This window comes from Leucoraja erinacea, unplaced genomic scaffold (assembly GCF_028641065.1).
Source record: "Leucoraja erinacea ecotype New England unplaced genomic scaffold, Leri_hhj_1 Leri_170S, whole genome shotgun sequence".
Classification (NCBI taxonomy): Eukaryota; Metazoa; Chordata; class Chondrichthyes; order Rajiformes; family Rajidae; genus Leucoraja; species Leucoraja erinaceus.
Window position 1 is genome coordinate 51,261 of NW_026576012.1, and position 21,420 is coordinate 72,680.

General features: G+C 48.3%; 1 protein-coding gene across 1 annotated transcript in view; it reads right to left on the reverse strand.

Annotated features, from left to right (window-relative positions):
• Nucleotides 1–1,264: 1,264 nt before the first annotated feature.
• The window catches only part of LOC129716125 (sperm flagellar protein 1-like), a 69,397-nt gene continuing 49,241 nt past the window's right edge, over nt 1,265–21,420 (reverse strand). The window contains exons 8-9 of the mRNA XM_055666008.1: nt 6,960–7,062; nt 1,265–5,183 (exon numbers count right to left, since the gene is read on the reverse strand). Of these exons, the coding sequence (XP_055521983.1) occupies nt 5,082–5,183; nt 6,960–7,062 (205 nt within the window). The 3' untranslated portion in view covers nt 1,265–5,081. The remainder of the gene's footprint in view (nt 5,184–6,959; nt 7,063–21,420) is intronic.

Sequence of the window (21,420 nt, forward strand, 5' to 3'; positions counted from 1 at the left end):
CATTGTACCAGCTCCAAAGTTGTTTTGTTGAGTCTCATTGTCTGTATTTTGTTTTCACCTCAGCTAACAATGGCCTGTTTCCTTTAGCATCGTTACCTTTTTGCATATCTTTCAAAAAATTCCTTTGATGGTGGGGAGGTCAGAGCCGATGATGGACTGGGCAGCGTTCACCACTTTTTGCATTCGTTTCTGCTCCTGGACGTTCAAGTTGCCGAACCAGGCCACGATGCAGCCAGTCAGTATGCTCTCTACTGTCCACCTGTAGAAGTTCAAGAGAATCCTCTCTGACATACCGAATCTCCGTAATCTTCTCAGAACGTAGAGGCGTTGATGTATTTTATTTATGATCGCATCAGTGTGCTGGGTCCAGGAAAGATCGACGGAAATATGCACGGCCAGGGATTTGAAGTTTTGGACTATCTCCACCATCTTCCCATTGATAGAAACAGGATTGTGGGTCCTCATCCTTTCTCTTCCAAAGTCCACAATAAGCTGCAGGTGATTCAGCCCACACCACTCAACAAAGTCGTTGACTACACCTCTGCATTCAGCTTCTTTCCCCTCACTGATGCAGCCCACAATTGCAGAGTCATCTGAGACCTTCTGCAGGCGGCAGGAATCTGAGTTATATCTGAAGTCCGAGGTGTAGGTAGTGAACAGGAAGGGAGAGAGGACTCCCCCTGTGGGGCCCCTGTGGTGTTCTCTATCATGTCCAAGCCACAGTTCTGTAGCCTGACATACTGTGGTCATCCAGTCAGGTAGTTGGAGATCCAGGACACCAATGGAGCATCCAGCCATATCTTCATCAGTTTGCTCCCTAACAGTGCAGGTATTCTTATAGAAGTTTCTTATAGAAACTTACAAAATACTTAAGGGGTTGGACAGGCTAGATGCAGGAAGATTGTTCCCGATGTTGGGGAAGTCCAGAACAAGGGGTCACAGGTTAAAGATAAGGGGGAAATCTTTTAGGACCAAGATGAGGAAAACATTTTTCACACAGAGAGTGGTGAATCTCTGGAATTCTCTGCCACAGAAGGTAGTTGAGGTCAGTTCATTGGCTATATTTAAGAGGGAGATAGATGTGGCCCTTGTGGCTAAAGGGATTAGGGGGTATGGAGAGAAGGCAGGTACAGGATACTGAGTTGGATGATCAGCCATGAATGGCGGTGCAGGCTCGAAGGGCCGAATGGCCTACTCCTGCACCTATGTTCTATGTTTCTATGTATGTGTGTGTGTGTGTGTATACACACAGTGATTTTTTTTCTCTCGTTTATTACATTGTTTCCAGTGTACTATATTTACATATTCTGTTATGCTGCTGCAAGTAAGAATTTAAATGTTCTATCTGGGACATGTGACAATAAAACACTCTTGATCCTATTTAGTTTTTAGTATGGGTACTGTTAAATAAAATACATAAGAATTGGGTACGGCAATCAAGGCTTTATTTTATTTAAGAACACCTGATACAATGGCCTTTGGTCCAGAACAAAGAGGAATGTGATTTTTAATAATTTTTTTCTATATTGTCAATGAATTAACACATTACAGATGTCACAAAGGCACCAGCAGCCCCCGCAGTCCCGCTTCATAGCAAAAGGATTTGAGTATAGGAGCAGCGAGGTTCTACTGCTGTTGTACAGGGTCTTGGTGAGACCACACCTGGAGTATTGCGTACAGTTTTGGTCTCCTAATCTGAGAAAAGACATTCCTGCCATAGAGGGAGTACAGAGAAGGTTCACCAGACTGATTCCTGGGATGTCAGGACTTTCACATGAAGAAAGACTGGATAGACTCAGCTTGTACTCGCTAGAATTTAGAAGATTGAAGGGGGATCTTATAGAAACTTACAAAATTCTTAAGGGGTTGGACAGGCTAGATGCAGGAAGATTGTTCCTGATGTTGGGGAAGTCCAGAACAAGGGGTCACAATTTAAGGATAAGGGGGAAATCTTTTAGGACCGAGATGAGAAAAATATTTTTCACACAGAGAGTTGTGAATCTCTGGAATTCTCTGCCACAGAAGGTAGTTGAGGCCAGTTCGTTGGCTATATTTAAGAGGGAGTTAGATGTGGCCCTTGTGGCTAAAGGGATCAGGGGGTATGGAGAGAAGGCAGGTACAGGATACTGAGTTGGATGATCAGCCATGATCATAGGCCGAATGGCCTACTCCTGCACCTATTATCTATGTTTCTATTATCAGAATGCTCTGACAATGGGTGTAAGTCACAGACAGATGGATGTGCCGCCTCTGGAGACGGTCCAGAGGAGGTTTACGAGAATCCCAGGAATGAGTGGGTTAACATATGATGAGCATTTGTCTGCACTGGGCCTGTACTCGCTGGAGTTTAGAAGAATGAGGGGGGACCTCATTGAAATGTACAGAATAGTGAAAGGCCTGGATAGCGTTGGTGTGGAGAGGATGTTTCCATTAGTGGGAGAGTCTAGGACTAGAGGTCATAGCCTCAGAATTGAAGAACGCTCCTTTAGGAAGGAGATGAGGAATTTCATTCATCAGAGGGTGGTGAATCTGGAATTCTCTGCCTCAGAGGGCGGTGAAGGCAGGTTCTTGATGCTTTCAAGAGAGAGCTAGAAAGGGCTTTTAAAAATAGCGGAGTCAGGGGATATGGGGAGAAGGCAGGAACTGATTGAGGATGATCAGCCATGATCACATTGAATGGCGGTGCTGGCTCGAAGGGCCGAATGGCCTACTCTTGCACCTATTGTCTACTGTTTATTGATGAGCCGAACTGTCTAATTCTGCTCCTGCCCCCTTTCTCCTTTTGGTACAGAAATGTCCTTTTACCATTCCTCCCCATTCTCCTTTTCCCATTTCTGGTTTTATTTGTCTGCAGTAAAAAAAACTGATTTAAAATCATTGGAAAATAGTTCGAAATAATTACGTTTAGTTTAGAGATACTGCACAGAAACAGGCCCTTTGGCCCTCCAAGTCCGAGCCGACCAGCGATTCCCGCACGCTAGCACTATCCTACACACAGTAGTCATGTAAAATAATAAGCAGCTCTAAATTAGGTGCATGCAATGGCAGCATGGTTAGCGTAGCGGTGGAGTTACTGCCTTACAGCACCTGGGTTCGATCCTGACTACGGGTGCTGCCTTTGTACGTTCTCCCCGTGACTTGCGTGGGCATTCATTCCTCCCACATTCCAAAGATGTGCAAGTTTGTCGGTTAATTGGCTTGGGTAAAGATTGTACATTACCCCAAGTGTGTGTAGGGTGGTGCTAGTGTACGGGGTGATCGCTGGTCGGCGCGGACTCGGTGGGCCGAAAGGCCTGTTTCCGCACAGTATCTCTAAACTAAACTAAACTAAATTAATTTACATTAATCTTATATTGTACACACAACTGAATCCTACATTGGTAAATGTAAATTGTCGGATACAGATAAAAACGATTCCTAATTATTACAGTTCAAATCAAACTCATCAAACAAGTGTGCCAGTTACTAGTCAACTGAACACGACAGACTACAAATTGCTCTATATTTAACCACATTGTAAATGTACCAGGGAGATGATGTTCTCTTGAAACAATGGTACCCAGAACAGTCTGACAATTTTTCTTGCATCCTGTCATCAGGGTATTCATTCTTAAAGCAGCATTACTCTCTAATCGCAAGAAGAGGACTCCTTATATTCAGCTCATCTGAATCTGTAAAGAAGGGCTTCTTGGATTATATCAACTTTAAGTTCTTGCAAAGGACAAATGCCAAAGCGTGCTGGAATGGATGCAGTTGTGTATCTATCTGGTTGCTGCAATCCTGGGGAAAGGTCTTTATATAGGCACAGTGGTGCAGTGGTAGAGTTGCTGCCTTACAGCGCCAGAGACCCGGGTTCCATCCCGACCACGGGTGCTGTCTGTTCGGAGTTTGTACGTTCCCACCGTGACCCGCGTGGGTTTTCTCTGGGGCCAATGAACCAACAAGCTGTACATCTTTGGAGTGTGGGAGGAAACCGGAGATCCCGGTAGAGCCACTGCTTCACGCTGCCAGAGACCCAGATTCCATCCTGACCTCCGTTGCCGTTCCTTGAGGTGTTTTTACGTTCTCCCCTTGACCGCGTGGGTTTCCACCTGCATTCCAAAGACGTGTGGGTTTGTAGGTTAATTGCCTTCAGTAAATTATCCCCAGTGTGTGGGGAGTGGATTGTTTTCTCTGGAACTGGGGTTGCGGGGAGACTTGGTAGAAATATATAAAACTAGGAGAGGCATAGATAGGGTAGAGAGTCATAACCTTTTTCCCAGGGTGCAAGTGTCCAACACTAGAGGGTGTACCTATATGGTGAGAGGGGCAAGGCTTGATGGAGATGTGTGGGGCAAGTCTTTTACACAGATGATGGTGAGTGCCTGGAACGCATTGCTAGTGATGGCGGTGAAAGCAGATATTATAGTGGCATTTAAGAGGCTTTTGGATAGGCACATGGAAGTGCAGGGAATAGAGGGATTATGGATTATATACAGGCAGATGAGACCTGCTGATCTCACTTTAGTCAATGGGTGGTGAATCTGTGGAATAATTTGCCACAGAAGTGGAGGCCAAGTCAATTGATATTTTTAAGGCAGAGATAGATAAATTCTTGATTAGTATGGGTGTCAGAGGTTATGGGGAGAAAGCAGGAGAATGGTGTTAGGAGGGAGAGATAGATCAGCCATGAATGAATGGCAGAGTAGACTTGATGGGGCAAATGGCCTAATTCTACTCCTTTTCATTTGACCTTATAACTATAACCTATTATTATATTTGACATAAACATTGTGGGCTGAGGGGGCCTGTTCCATTGCTGTACTGTTCTCCTGTACGTTTTCTAAACCCTTTATTCTAACGCAATTCCTCTCTCCATTGATGTTGCCTGACCTGCTGACTATCTCCAGCGCTTGGTGTATTATTTGGGGGGGGGGGGGGGGGTCATTTTTGGACTGCCATTTTTGGTTTCTGACAGGCTGCTGGGTACTAGAGGCTTTTTACTTTCATTATTATCGGCTTAAAACATAATCTGATTTAAATAAAGACTTGAAGGGGTTTGTCATGTCATGCTTGCTTGTCAAGGGAGGGATGAAGGCTTTTTATCTCTGTTCAGCCTGCTGTAGGCGACGAGTGAGATCATCAATTCGGACATCTTTCAGGCACAGAAGCTGCTCGAGGCGGCGAATTTTCACCTGAAGAATCTGAAAGATCATTTAGTTTAGTTTAGAGACACAGCACGGAATGGCTGCATGGTAACTCAAATATCACTGTACCTTGACTTGACTTGACCTTAATTGGTGCATATGACAATAAATGTGAACTTGAAATTTATTGTCACATGCACCAATTAAGGTCAAGTAAATGGGAACTTGAACTTGAAACAGGTCATTTGGCCAACCGAGTCCACCGCCGATCCCCAGACATGAACACTATCCTACACATGCTAGTTACCATTTACACTTCTACCAAGCCAATTAACCTACAAATCTGTACGTCTTTGGAGTGGGGAGGAAACCGAAGGTGTCGGAGAAAACCCACGCAGGTCACAGGGAGAAAGTACAAGCAGCACCCGTAGTCAAGATCCAACCCGGGTCTCTGGCGCTGTAAGGCAGTAGCTCTACTACTGCGCCACTGTGCCGCTAGACTCAGGCGATGCTTAAAACCAATCATCAACATCATGCTCAGACCTTGAGGTATATATCTGTAATGGCAGAGCTCTGAGGAGTGTTGTAGAGCAGAGGGATCTAGGAGTGCAGGTACATAGTTTCTTCAATGTGAATTGCATGTAGATGGGTAGTCAATATGGCACATTGGCCTTCATCAGTCAGAGTATGGAGTATAGTAGTTGGGAGGCCATGTTGCAGTTGTATAAGATGCAGGTGTGGTGAACACAACTGAGTATTGTGTTCAGTGCTGGGCACAGTGTTATAGGAAAGATGTTGACAATTTTGAAAGGGTGCAGAGAAGATTTACGAGGATATTGCCTGGACTTGAGGGTCTGAACCATAGCGAGAAGTTAAGTAGGCTGGGACTCTATTCCTTGGAGTGCAGGAGGATAAGTGGTGATCTTATAGAGGTGTATAAAATCATGAGAGGAATAGATTGGGTAGAGGCTCTTGCCTAGGGGAATTGAGAACCAGAGGATATAGGTTTAAGGTGAAGGGGAGAAGATTTAATAGGAATCCGAGGGGAACTTTTTCGCACAAAGGGTGGTGGGTGTATAGAACAAGATGCCAGAGGAGGTAGTTGAAGGCAGGGATTATCGCAACATTTGAGAAACAGTTAGACAGGTTTGGAAAGGACAGATTTGGAGGGATATGCACCAAACGCCGGCAGGTGATGCCTAATGTTGTCCGGTGTGGGGAATTTGGGTCAAAGGGCCTGCTTCCAAGCTGTTCCAGAATAGAATAGTAGGCCATCTGGCATTTGGAGCAGGTCTATTATTAATACGTGTACCGAGGTACAAAGACAAGCTTTTTTTGTTGCATGCTATCCAGTCAGCGAAAATGGTACATAGAAACATAGAAACATAGAAACATAGAAATTAGGTGCAGGAGTAGGCCATTCGGCCCTTCGAGCCTGCACCGCCATTCAATATGATCATCCAACTCAGATCCCGTACCTGCCTTCTCTCCATACCCTCTGATCCCCTTAGACACAAGGGCGACATCTAACTCCCTCTGAAATATAGCCAATGAACTGGCCTCGACTACCCTCTGCGGCAGAGAGTTCCAGAGATTCACCACTCTCTGTGTGAAAAAAGTTCTTCTCATCTCGGTTTTAAACGATTTCCCCCTTATCCTTAAGCTGTGACCCCTTGTCCTGGACTTCCCCAACATCGGGAGCAATCTTCCTGCATCTAGCCTGTCCAACCCCTTAAGAGACCTGGGAGGATGCAGAAGGATGGAGGATACATTGTGTTCAGGTAATTGTGACTAGGTTGACTGGAAATGAAACACCTCTTCTTTTGTCCCTACCTGGACGGTTTCTCGAAAAGCCAGCAGTGCTAGTTCTTTCTCCTCCATCAGGATCCTGACCTCTGGGCTCAGCTGTGCGTAGCTGGACTGTGCCTTTGTGTGGCTGCAAGTAAAGAGAAAATCTTAATCAGCTAAAGAATGTTGTAGAACTCAGACAAGACATTTCACAGACAGGTCCAAATACATTTACCAATCGCAAAACACCAAGTGTCAACTCGGCTGCTCAGGCACCATCTGTGGAGGGACACAGAAGGAACTACAGATGCTGGAATCTTGCATTGAACACAAAGTACAGATGCTCCCTGACTTCGAGGCATGGTGTTGTGGTGTCATACTGCATGGAAAGAGGCCCTTCGGCTCAACTTGCCCGGACTGATCAACAGAGAGCAATGCTGAACTACTAACCACCTCTGATGTCCCTTGGACTATCCTTGACCAGACTTTGCTGGCTTCACCTTGCACTAAAGGTTATTCCCTTATCATGTATCTATACACTGTAAATGGATTGATTGTAATTATGTATTGTATTTCTGCTGACTGGATAGCACGCAACAAAAAGCTTTTCACTGTTCCTCGGTACAGTTATTGTATTGTATTGTATTGTATTGTATATCTTTATTGTCATTTCCTGAGTATTCGCATACCCAGAGGAAACAAAAAAACGTTGCTCAACCAGTGTCCAGTGTGCATGAAAAATAAATAGAAATAAAAAAAATACATGTATCATGAACAAATTTAACACTCTACTAAACATTCAACAGGCGTTCCGACCGGCAGCGGCACAACAGTGGCTCTGCTGCAGTGTGGGGGTTTGTGCGCGATACTTGGCAGGGGGCAAAGTCCATTTAGCAGTCTTATAGCCTGTGGGAAGAAGCTGAGGAGCATCCTGCTGGTTTTGCAGCTAATGCTCCTGTACCTCTTCCCAGATGGCAGGATGGAGAAAATGTCATGCGATGGGTGGTAAGGGTCTTTGATGATGGAGATGGCTCTGCTGATACATCTCTTCCTGTATATGTCCAGCAGGAAGGGGAGTGGAGCACCAATAATCCTGCTGGCGGTCTTCACTATCCCGTCTAGTTGGTGCCGTTCGTACGCTTTGCAGCTCCCGAACCAGGAAGTGATGCTGTATGTCAGTGTGCTCTCGACAGTCCCCCTATAAAAAGTCCGTAGGTGTGTAGTGGGGAGGCCTGCTTTACGTAGTCTTCGGAGAGGGTGAAGTCGCTGCTGGGCTCTTTTGACCAGAGCTGTGGTGTTGGCCGTGGACGTCAGGTCATCAGACAGATGTAGTCCTAGGAACTTCATGCTGCTGACCCTTTCCACATCAGCTCCGTCGATGTGCAGAGGTGTATGGTGTTGTTTCCCCGCCCTCCTGAAGTCAACCACCATCTCCTTAGTTTTTCCCACGTTAAGAATGAGGTTGTGGGATTTGCACCAACCTGTGAGCAGCTCCACCTCCATCCTGTACGCCGATTCATCATTGTCACTGATGAGACCCACCACTGTTGTGTCATCAGCGAACTTGTTGATGAAGTTGTTATTGAGTCTGGCAGTACAATCGTGTGTCAGCAGACTAAACAGAAGGGGGCTTAGGACACAGCCTTGGGGTGAGCCAGTGCCCACGGCTATGGTTTTTGATGTCCTACTGCCCACCCTGACTGTCTGCTGCCGTTGCGACAGAAAGTTCAGGACCCAGTTGCATGTGCCAGCATCAATCCCCAATAGCTCCAACTTCTCCACCAGCTGCTGCGGAATGATTGTATTGAAAGCAGAGCTGAAGTCTATGAAGAGGATCCTGGCATAGGTATTTTTCCGATCGAGATGTGACAATACGAGGTTCAGTGTTGTTGAGACTGCGTCCTCTGTGGATCGGTTGGCTCTGTAGGCGAACTGCAGTGGGTCTAGGTCGGCAGGTAGACTATTTTTGATGTGCTGCATAACTAGTCGCTCAAAACACTTCATTACAATGGGTGTTAGGGCCACTGGTCGAAAGTCATTATGGCAGGCTGGGTTTGGTTTCTTCGGGACAGGGACGATGGTGGCACTCTTAAGACAGTTGGGCACTACTGCCTGGCTGAGTGAGATGTTAAAAATGTCTGTGAAGACATCTTTCAGTTGCCCGGCACAGTCTCTTAGAACGCATCCAGGAATGTTGTCCGGCCCTGCAGCTTTGCGTGGATTGACGCTGGCAAAGGCCTTTTTAACTCTGGCTGCGGACAGCCTGAGCGACTGGTCACTGGGAGATGGCAGTAGTGCATGTGTCTGGGTGCTGTTTTTAACCTCAAACCGTGCGTAGAACTCGTTCAGTTCATCTGGTAGGGAGGGGTTGTTTTGGCATATCCGCAGCGGGGGGGGGCTTGTAGTCAGTGATGGTACGAAATCCCTGCCACAAGCGATGTGTGTCTTTGTCATTTGCGAAGTGGCTATTGAGTTTTTGTCCGTACAGCCTCTTCGCTTCCCTGATCCCCCGGGATAGGTTACCCCTTGCCAGTTTGTATGCTGCGTTGTCCCCAGATTTGAATGCAGCATTCCAGATTCTCAGTAGGGAACACACTTCCCCAGTTAGCCAAGGTTTCTGATTGGCACGCCTCCTGATGGTTTTTACCACCGTTACATCCTCAATACATTTATTGATGTATGCGATGACGGATTCTGTATATTCTTGGAGGTTGATGCCACTGTCATCTGTTGCTGCCTCTCTGAAAATGGCCCACTGTGTGGTTTCAAAACAGTCCTGTAGTGCTGCCGTTGCTCCCTGTGGCCATGTTCTGACTTCTTTGACCGTTGGCCTGTCCTGTTTCACCCTGGGTCTATATGCAGGTGTGAGCATAACCGCTAGGTGGTCAGAGTTGCCGATATGGGGGAGGGGGGCTGCTTTATATGCATCTTTAATGTTGGTGTACACCAGATCTAGTTTGTTCTTCCCCCTGGTTGCAATGTTCACATGCTGGTAGAATTTAGGCAGAACAGATGTGAGACTTGCCTGGTTGAAATCCCCAGCTGCCATGAAGAAAGCATCTGGATGTTCCCTCTGCTGCTCACTGATGTTGTTGTAGAGCTCTGTCATAGCATCCTTCACGTCCGTGCTCGGTGGTACATAGACGGCCGTTATAAAGACTGCTGTTAGTTCCCTGGGTAAGTAGAAGGGTCGGCATTTCACAGTCATTAGCTCCACGTGGGGTGAGCAGTAAGTGGAAATCACCACAGCATCCCGGCACCATGATCTGTTCACATACACAGCCAGCCCCCCTCCCCTTGCCTTACCAGCTAGCGAAGCTACTCTATCAGCTCTGTATAGCATGAGTCCCTCCAACTGGATCGCAGCGTCTGTGATGTTCTGATTCAGCCAGGTGTCCGTTAGGATGTAGACACAGCAGTTCTTCGCTTCGTTGGGAGGCTCTCCACGCTCTGAGGTAGTCCATCTTGTTGTCGAGGGAGCGGACATTTGCCAGCATGACTGTAGGCACTGCCGGTTTGTGAGGGTTCGCGTTCAGCCTAGCGTAGGCTCCTGCGCGTTTCCCCCGCTTCTGCCCCCTGCTACACCGCTTGCGATGTTTCCCCACCAGCGTTGTTCCAGGTGCGGGTGCGGGTGCAGCCGCGGCTCTCCATGGGCCTGCGCGCCTCCGTGGGCCTGTGCACCTCCGTGGGCCTACGCGACGCAGAAGTCTCAGCTCCACCAGGACGCTCCGTAAGGTAAGGTCGCAACAAGAAGCCTTGCTGCCGATTTTTAAAAGAACCTGCCGCTCGTACTTACGCACATACACACACTCCTCCGACACACACTCTTCGTACACACCATTCACTCCAAAAATCCACGAATACACTGAACTTTCACTGGGAGAGGTCGCTGCGAACTCCGGTCGCGCCGCCATCTTGCCCCAGTTAGATTTAGGTCTAAGGGCTAAGGGAATCAAAGCATCTGGGGGAAAAGCCAAAAAGGGCTACTGATTTTGGATGATCACCCATGATCATATTGAATGGCAATGATGGCTCAAAGGGCTAAATGGCCTATTCCTGCACCTATTTTTCATGTTTCTATGGTACACGTGACAATAAACTAAACTGAACACATGCCCCATCTACAGGAGTCCCACCTGCCTGCGTTTGGCCCATCTCTATAATGCTAAAACTCTTCCTATTGTTTATGTTTGTGCCGATGATGTGTCAATCTACTTTTCCTAACTTCTTCCAAACACTAGGCCACAGCCTTTCCATTTTCACATATCCTACTCACATGTTTCTTGTCGAGGTGATAAATATCTTCCCGTAGCATTCCCACCTAATCTCCAAACTTAATAATCATTTAAAGTTATAAAAACAGCCTGAAAACTCAACCATTTCATTAAAAAAATCCCAGTGACGTCACAATGCACTCGCAAGGCAGGACGGGACACTCCGAGAGGGAGGGGCACTCCAGTGCTCACGGTGAATGAGGAGTGGCGGCATCTGCTGGCGCCCGACGCCCGGCGGGGGGTGTGTGCTGCTGGAGTATAGGCCAATCCTGGGGACTGGGCCTGGGCTGGAGCTGGAGTGAAGGCTGAGCCTGGGGCGTGGGATGGGGCCGTGACCGGGGTTGAGAATGAAGCCGCCGCTGGAACCAAGGACAAGCCCGGGTCCGGGGTCAGGGACGAGCCCGGAGATGAAGTCGGCGCCTGGATTGGAGCCCAAGCGGCGGCCGAACTGATGGCTGGAGTCTACAGCCTGGGCTGGGCCGAGTACAAAAACCAGGCCGCGTTTCAGGCCCTGGTGCTGCTCTACGACCTGGGTAGGTAGAGAGGGAGGGAATGGACGTGAGGGGAGGAGGGTGAGGGAAATGAGGAGGAGATGGGGGTGTGTGGAGGAGGGAGATGGGGAGGGGGGAGTTGCCCCCTCTCTATCTACCCTCACTCCCACTCCTCTACCCTCCCTCCCACTCGAGCCTCTTCCACTCCCTCCCTCGCCCTCTCCCTCTCTACCCTCCCACCCCTCCACTCTACCCCCTCCCTCTACCCCCCTACCTTTCTCTCTCTACACTCCTCCCTCCCTGCCCCTCTCCCTCTCTACCCTCCCTCTCTACTCCCTCCCCCTCCCTCTCTAAATAAATAATAATAAATAAAAAATACTTTATTGATCCCCTCAGGGAAATTCAGATGTCCAGAAGCCCCCAACCAACAAACCCACAGATTCAAAACGAACGCAGACAGAAAATACATAGAATACAATGTGGACACTACCCGAGAGCAATAAATACTTAAAAAGACCAATAATAAACAATTAAAAATACAAAATTGCAAAATGCATCCCCCTACAGCCTAGCGGTCCGAATTATAAAATCTAATGACTGCAGGGGTGAAGGATCTCCTGAACCGCTCCGTTCTACAGGGCAGGGAGAGGAGCCGGTTGTTGTCCCGAGTGCTCTTTTGACTCTCCAGAATTACATGGAGGGGATGCCCGGGGCTTTTCAGGATGACCTGCACCTTGTGCCTCATACGCCTCTCAAGCACATCCAATCCAGAGTCTACTCTCCACTCCAGCACTGAGCTAGCTCGTTTAACCAGTCTGTCCAGCTTCTTGTTGTTTTTGCACTAATGCTGTTGCCCCAGCAGACAACAGCATAGAAAATAACACTTGCAACCACAGTGTTGTAAAACATGTGCAGCATGTCATTACACACATTGAAGGATTTGAGCCTTCTGAGGAAAAAGAGTCTGCTCTGGCCCCTCCCTCTCTACGCCCCTCCCCTTCCCTCTCTACCCCCCCAACCTCTCTAGAGATTGATCTGGGAGGGTGAAGAGGAGGAGCGGCTTGCATTGGGGGAACTTTAATTGATAACTAGACTAAGTGGGACTCATTGGGTCCCAGCATCAGACGGGAGGGCTGGTCACTAACGAAATATTCCACCAATTCCAATATTGCTCGCCAGTGGAGGGGGCTGCCTGTTGCGCTAGTATGGGTGTTGCGGGCCGAAGGTACTGGTTTCCAGAAGGCTAGTATAGACGTTGTGGGCCAAATGGATTCTTGGGCTGGCACCCAACTCTTGCAACAATTTTAAAAGCCAAGCCAAGGCAAACAATTGGGCTGTAGCCACCCGACAACCAAAATTCATTTTGTTGTATACAAACTTTTTAAAAAAGGCGAGGCAAACAATTGGGCTGCAGCCACTTTACAGCCGCATTGAGGGGACTCACCGTGCAGTGGACGTGCGTTCAGTTTTATTTAGCAGCTCAGAGAGGCGTGACCCTCTCGCTTCCTGGGTCTGACAGAGACTGAGTGAGGCACTACACTTCCTGGATTTATAGTCCTTTCCCCTTTTATTTTTAAACATTAATATCTCTCTGATTTTTCATCGATGGGAAAAATCCTCTGGTCCCGGAAGGCGGAGGGAGCTCTGAGCGAGGTGGCCAAAAATGACAGCCGTTGGTAGCGGCGTTCTCTCGGAAATCGCAGCACAGTGGGCCAAAAGCGGTCAAGACCAGATTTTTAGTAATATAGGTGTGTATCAGGGTTTTGCAGAAGGAGCTGGGTACAGCTGCAATTGACAATAGACAATAGACAATAGGTGCAGGAGTAGGTCATTTGGCCCTTCGAGCCAGCACCGCCATTCGATGTGATCATGGCTGATCATCCCTAATCCGAGTGCAGAAATCGGGCCAGACATCGCCACAACATCATACTTCCAGGTGTCAATCCAGGCTCTAAACTCATCCACCTTTCTTACAATTCTCCTAGCATTAAAATATACACATTTAAGAAACCCACCCCCTCTTATTCTCTGTTTATTATCTTTTTCTTCTTTCTCCCCTACATGTTGGGTCTGAGTGCTTCCCTTCTCTGCCTCCTGCCTCACACACTGTCCACTAGCTTTCTCTATTTGAGTACTTCCCCACGACCGTTCTAGTTTAAAGTCTCCCCAGTAGCCTTTGCAAATCTCCCCGCCAGGATAATGGTCCCCCTCGGGTTCAAGTGGAACCCTTCCTTTTTGTACAGGTCACACCTTCCCCAAAAGATGTCCCGATGATCCAGAAAGTTGAATCCATGCTCTCTGCACCAGTCCCTCAGCCACGCATTTATCCTCCGCCTCACTCCTACTCTCACTGACGCGTGGCACAGGCAGGAATCCTGAGATTGTTACTTTTGCGGTCCTTCTCCTTTACTCTCCTCCTAACTCCCTAAATTCTCCTTTTCCTCTTCCCTTTTTCTCTACCTATGTCATTGGTACCTATATGTACCACGACCTCGGGCTCCTCTTCCTCCCATTTCAGGATATCTTGGACACGTTCAGACACATCCCGGACTCTGACACCAGGGAGGCAAACTACCATCCGGGTCTCCAGACTGCATCCACAGAATCGCCTGTCTGACTCCCTAACTATAGAGTCCCCTATTACTATTGCCCTCCCCTTCTTTTCCTTATCCTTCTGAGCAACAAGACCGGTCTCTGTACCGGAGGCCCGGCCGCTGTTGCTACCCCCAGGTAGGCTGTCCCCCCAATAGTACTCAAACAGGAGTACTTATTGTCAAGGTGTACAGCCACCGGGGTACTCACTAGTCCCTGCCTCTGCCCCTTGCCCCTTCTAACCGTGACCCACTTGTCTGCCTCCGGTGGTCTAGGAGTGACCACCTCTCTACAACCCCGCTCTATGACCTCCTCACTCTCCCTGACCAGAGAGAGGTCATCAAGCTGCTGCTCCAGGTTCCTAATACGGTCCCTTAGGAGCCCCATCTCGACGCACCTGGCGCAGATGAGGACGTCTGGAAGGCTATGAGACTCCATGACTTCCCACATCTGACATCCAGAACAGTAAACAGCCCTGGCCCTCATTCTCCCCCCTTACCCGGGACACAATACAAAGTGCTGGAAGAAACCAGCAGGGATCTGACTCCCAATCAGCTGCTTCCGCTAGTCCGCCTCCACCAATCAGCGGCTTCCTCAAGCCCACTTATTTTGAAATGTGGAACTTTACAGATTGGGTTCTCCTCCTGCTCCAACGGCTCCTGGGCCTCTGTGAAACAAAGCCCCGCGCTCTGTTTTTGAACTCACCGCCCGGACTCTGCTCCTCCCGCTCCATCGACTACTGGGCTTCTGAAAATTGGCTGAAAATACTTCAAAGCAACACTGAGAAGTGAATTGGGAGAAGCGTTTATAATTCGGAATAGTGGGAGTAATGGGAATGGTAGTTACGGTGGTTTAAAAGTCCGTAATGGTTACGCTTTTGAAAGTCTGAAGAGATCTTTAATGCAGGCCCTAGCATTTGGAAGACCATTCTGTGATAGACCATTCCAACTCTACTGCATTCTTTCTGAGTGCTCAACTGCAGTCCTCACCCAAAAACATCATGATAAGCATAGACCAGTGGTTTACTATTCATCCAAACACGACCCAGTAGCAAGGGGACACCCATTATGCACCCAGATACGGACAGCAATTTATAATCATTTACAGTCTGCTGCAAACCTGACCTTACAGCAGGAAATAGGAGTACCTGTATACAATTCCCATTCAGTGGCAGCCTTGTTACGACAACGACAAACTCAGCATTTGACAATGGCTCGTCAAAATAAATATGAAATGTACTTATTGAACAATCCACAACTCCAATTTAAACACTCTACCACAATTAATCCGGCATATTTCCTTATTACACCTCCAGAGGAACATGCGGGAATTGAAGAATGCAGGTGAACAGAGGGATCTGGGAATAACTGTGCACAGTTCCCTGAAAGTGGAATCTCATGTAGATAGGGTGGTAAAGAAAGCTTTTGGTGTGCTGGCCTTTATAAATCAGAGCATTGAATATAGAAGTTGGGATGTAATGTTAAAATTGTACAAGGCATAGGTGAGGCCAATTCTGGAGTATGGTGTATAATTTTGGTCGCCTAATTATAAGAAGGATGTCAACAAAATAGAGAGAGTACAGAGGAGATTTACTAGAATGTTCCCTGGGTTTCAGCAACTAAGTTACAGAGAAAGGTTGAACAAGTTAGGTCTTTATTCTTTGGAGCGCAGAAGGTTAAGGGGGGACTTGATAGAGGTTTTTAAAATGATGAGAGGGATAGACAGAGTTGAGGTGGATAAGCTTTTCCCACTGAGTAGGGAAGATTCAAACAAGGGGACATGACTTGAGAATTAAGGGACAAAAGTTTAGGGGTAACATGAGGTGGAACATCTTTACTCAGAGAGTGGTAGCTGTGTGGAATGAGCTTCCAGTGGAAGTGGTGGAGGCAGGTTCGTTTTTATCATTTAAAAATAAATTGGATAGGCATATGGACGGGAAAGGAATGGAGGGGTATGGTCTGAGCGCAGGTATATGGGACTAGGGGAGAATACGTGTTCGGCACGGACTAGAAGGGTCGAGATGGCCTGTTTCCATGCTGTAATTGTTATATGGTTATATGGTTGGGGTATCCACCATCTCCCCCCCCCCCCCCCCCCCCCCCCCACCCATGCATTTTGCACCAATAAATAAAGATCATACAATACATGAATTGACAGTTCTCTATAGTATAAGCGATATAGTATAAAAGAGGGGAGAGCGCATGAGAGTGTGTCGATTTTCTGGGGTAGCATTTGGGACCGTGCTGACCATCTAGAGGTGTCAATTCACACAAGGCTGAAGGGCATATAGGGAGTGTGTTTGTGTTCGGAAAATAACGTTAGTTGATCCAGTGCTTGACTCAGTGTTTTACTGAACCAGACTAACGGGGTGAGATTAGGACCGGAATTACATACCCACCACCCTTTGTGTAAAAAATATACCCTTCAGATTCCTTTTAAACCTTTCCCCTTTCACTTTACACCTGTCCTCTGGTTCTTGATTCCCTACACTGGGCAAGAGACTCGGTGCGCCTACCCGATCTATTCCTTTCATGATTTTGTACACTATAAGACCACCCTTCAAACCCCTGCGCTCCAAGGACTAGTGTCAGCCTGCTCAACCTCTCCCTATAGCTCAGGCCTGGCAACATCCTCGTAAATCTTCTCTGTACCCTTTTTCAACTTAACATATTTCTGATAACATGGTGCCCAGAACTGAACACAATATTCTAAATGCATAAACTGATCACCAAACTCGGTAACCTGGGCATCAACCCCTCCCTCTGCAACTGGATACTGGACTTTCTAACCAACAGACCCCAGTCTGTGAGGTTAGACAAGCACACCTCTTCAACCCTCACCCTGAATACCGGCGTTCCACAGGGCTGTGTGCTGAGCCCCCTCCTCTACTCCCTCTTCACCTATGACTGCACACCTGTACATGGTACTAACACCATCATCAAGTATGCAGATGATACAACGGTGATTGGCCTCATCAGCAACAACGATGAGCTGGCCTACAGGGAGGAGGTCCAGCACTTAGCAGCATGGTGCGCTGACAACAACCTGGCCCTTAACTCCAAGAAGACCAAGGAGCTCATTGTAGACTTCAGGAAGTCCAGAGGCGGCACGCACACCCCCATCCACATTAACGGGACGGAGGTGGAACGTGTTTCTAGCTTCAGGTTCCTGGGAGTCAACATCTCCGATGACCTCTCTTGGAGCCACAATACCTCTACTCTGATCAAGAAGGCTCATCAGCGTCTCTTCTTCCTGAGGAGACTGAAGAAGGTCCATCTGTCTCCTCAGATCCTGGTGAACTTCTACCGCTGCACCATCGAGAGCATCCTTACCAACTGCATCACAGTATGGTATGGCAACTGCTCTGTCTCCGACCGGAAGGCATTGCAGAGGGTGGTGAAAATTGCCCAACGCACCACCGGTTCCTCGCTCCCCTCCATTGAGTCTGTCCAAAGCAAGCGCTGTCTGCGGAGGACGCTCAGCATCGCCAAGGACTGCTCTCACCCCAACCATGGACTGTTTACCCTCCTACCATCCGGGAGGCGCTACAGGTCTCTCCGTTGCCGAACCAGCAGGTCGAGGAACAGCTTCTTCCCGGTGGCTGTCACTCTACTCAACAACGTACCTCGGTGACTGCCAATCACCTCAAAGGGAGGTGGAGAGAGAGAGGGGTAGTGAATGGTGAGAGAGAAGAGGGAGAGGGGGGAGTGAGGTGTGAGAGGGGGGAAGAGTGAGAGGGAAGAGCGAGAGGGGGTGGAGAGGGTAGGAGAGTATGGGAGAGAGAGGGGGAGAGGGAGAGGGGGAAAGGAATGGGAGAAAGAGAGAGGAGGGGGGAAAAGAGAAAGAGGAGATAGAGAGGAGAAAGAGAGAGCCAGGGGGAGAGTGAGGTGGGAGGGAGAAATGGGGGAGAGAGAGGAGGGGGGGGGAGAGAGAGGTGAGATACAAAGAGGAGAGAGAGAGGGGTGTGTGGAGAGGGAGAGAGAGGGGTGGAGAGAGAGGGAGGTAGAAAGAGAGGGGGAGCTAGGGGAAAGAGGGGAGGGGGAAGAGGGGACGACAGTGAGGTGGGAGGGAGAGTGGGAGAGAGAAGTGGGAGGGTGAGAGAGGGTGAGGAGAGACAGGAGAGGGGGTTGAGAGGAGAGAGAGAGGGATGAGAGTGAGGTGTGAGGGGAGAGAAAGAGGAGAGAGAAGGGAGGGAGAGAGTGGGAGAGAGAGAGGAAAGAGAGACGGGGACAGAGAAGGCAGAGAGGGGGGGAAGAGAGAGGGGGAGAGAGAGGCAGGGCTGCCAACTCCCATGCATTGAGCATGAGAATCACGCATTTCACCAAATTCTCACACTGATCACAAATTTCTCTCGCTCTGCTGTGAGAAATTCTGTGATCAACGAAAATTTAAGAACTCATATCAACTGCATGGGCCGCGGGTGCTGGAAGCGGAAGCAGAGGCAGGGACAGATGCGGACGGGGAGCGGGGCTGGCGAGTGTTTGCCGGGCCGGCGAGTCGCTCACTGCAGCTCCGGCCATGGAGCAGCCTCAGTGCAAGAGTCCCGGGCCGTCGGAGGTGTCGAAGCGTTGCGCCGTGAGAGTCTCTGTGCCGAATTCGCCCAGGTGACCGGCATGGATCAGGCTGCGGCTCAGTGCATCCTGGAGAACAACCAGTGGCTGCTGGAAGTAAGTACCAAGCACTGGGTAGATATGGTGGAAGATAGTGGACTTCAAATGGAGGTGGTTGGTGAAAACATCCTGCTTGCCTGCTAGATTTTCACTTACTGTAAATGTAGGAAAAATGTTCCCGATGTTGGGGGCGCTCAGACCCATGGGTCACAGCTTAAGAATAAAGAGGGGGGCAGTTAGGACTGAGATGAGAACAAACTTTCTTCACGCAGAGAGTTGTGAATCTGTGGAATTCTCTGCCATAGAAGGCAGTGCAAGCCAACTCACTGGATGTTTTCAAGAGAGAGTTACATTTAGTTCTTGGGGCTAACAACATCAAGGGATATGGGGGAAAAAAAGATAAGAGGTACTGATTTTAGATGAATAGCCTTGATCAAATTGAATAGCAGTGCTGGCTCGAAGGGCAGATGGCCTATTCCTGCACCTATTTTCTATGTTTCTATGCTTGAGTATATGGCAACAAAACTCGATCACTTGATTTTGAAGCATTCACGCATGGTGGAGGTATAATGTAGTCAGAGTGATACAGTGTGAAACCAGGCCCTTCGGCGCAACTTGCCCATACCCACCAACATGTCCCAGCTACGCTACCTGCTTTTGGTCCATACCTCCAAACCTGTCCTATCCATGTATCAGTCTAACTTTTTCTTAAATGTTGGGATGGTCCCTGCCTCAATTACCTCCTATGGCAGCTTGTTCCATATACCCATCACCCTTTGTGTGGATAGAAACATAGAAAATAGGTGCAGGAGTAGGCCATTCGGCCCTTCGAGCCTCTAGCGCCATTCAATATGATCATGGCTGATCATCCAACTTAGTATCCTGTACCTACCTTCTCTCCATACCCCCTGATCCCTTTAGCCACAAGGGCCACATCCAACTCCCTCTTAAATATAGCCAATGAACTGGCCTCAACTACCTTCTGCGGGAGAGAATTCCAGAGATTCACCACTCTCTGTGTGAAAAATGTTTTCATCATCTCGGTCCTAAAAGATTTCCCCCTTATCCTTAAACTGTGACCCTTTGTTCTGGACTTCCCCAACATCGGGAACAATCTTCCTGCATCTAGGATAAAGTTACCCCTTAAAAAGTGACCTCTTAAAAATACTTCAGACAAAAAAAATTGAAATCATACTTCTACAGTGCACTAAAACATAATTTTAATATATCAAATTTCAAAAGGTTCCTACCCTGGGAGGGGAGACACCCTTCTTCCACACCCTCTCCCCACTCGGTTGCTCCACTCCCTCATTGGTTACCCCCAAGGCCAGTGATCAGTGATCGCATAGCCTCCCCCCTTTCAAAAACGCTCCAGTCCAATTTAAAGCATATATATTGCATTCAAGTGTAAGTTAAAAGACTCGCTACTGTATGCACCATATTGCACAATTTCAAGCTGAAAAATGCAAATGTTCTGTACCAATGGGAGGGGGACACCCTCCTGCCCCCGGGTCGCGATGCTCCCTCGGGCTTGGCCTCTCGCAATTTCTAACTCCCAACTCTCACCCAATGTTGGCAGCCCTGTAGAGGTGTATAAAATCATAAGAGGAGTAGATCGTGTGGATGCACAAAGTCTCTTACCCAGAGTAGGGGAATCAAGGACAGGAGGACATAGGTTTAAGGTGAAGGGGAATATAAATATTAGGAATCTGAGGGGTAACTTTTTCACACAAAGGGTGGTGGGTGTATGGAACAAGGAGGTAGTCGAGGCTGGGACTATCCTAATGTTTAAGATACAGTGAGACAGGTGCATGGATAGGATAGGTTTGGAGGGATATGGGCCAAACGCGGGCAGGTGGGTCTAGTGTAGCTGGGACATGTTGGCCGATATGGGCAAATTGGGCCAAAGGGCCTGTTTCCACGCTGTATCACTCTATGACACTAAGTGTAACTGCACGCATAAAATTTACTATTCAATGCGGAGCTCCGATGTAGCTCAAGATGTGGACTTTTATACATCAGGGAGCTCCAATGTAGAGACCATGTGGGAGCTCCGACATGGAGACCATGTGAAAACACTGACACGGAGGCCATTGGCGAGCTCTGATGCGGAGACCATGTGGAATCTCCGAGGCAGAGACCACATGGGTGTCAGTGGACTTCAAGAATTGGTTGCAAAGAAACCAGTCATAGTTATGGTTGTAGTCAATAGACAATAGGTGCAGGAGTAGGCCATTCGGCCCTTCAAGCCAGCCCCGCCATTCAATGCGATCATGGCTGATCATCCACAATCAGTACCCCGTTCCTGCCTTCTCCCCATATCTTTAAGAGCTCTGTCTAGCTCTCTCTTGAAAACATCCAGAGAGCCGGCCTCCACCACCCTCAGAGGCAGAGAATTCCACAGACTGACAACTCTCTGGGTTAAAAAGTGTTTCCTCGTCTCCGTTCTAAATGGCTTACTCCTTATTCTTAAACTGTGGCCCCTGTTTCTGGACTCCCCCAACATCGGGAACATGTTTCCTGCCTCTAGCGACCAAAC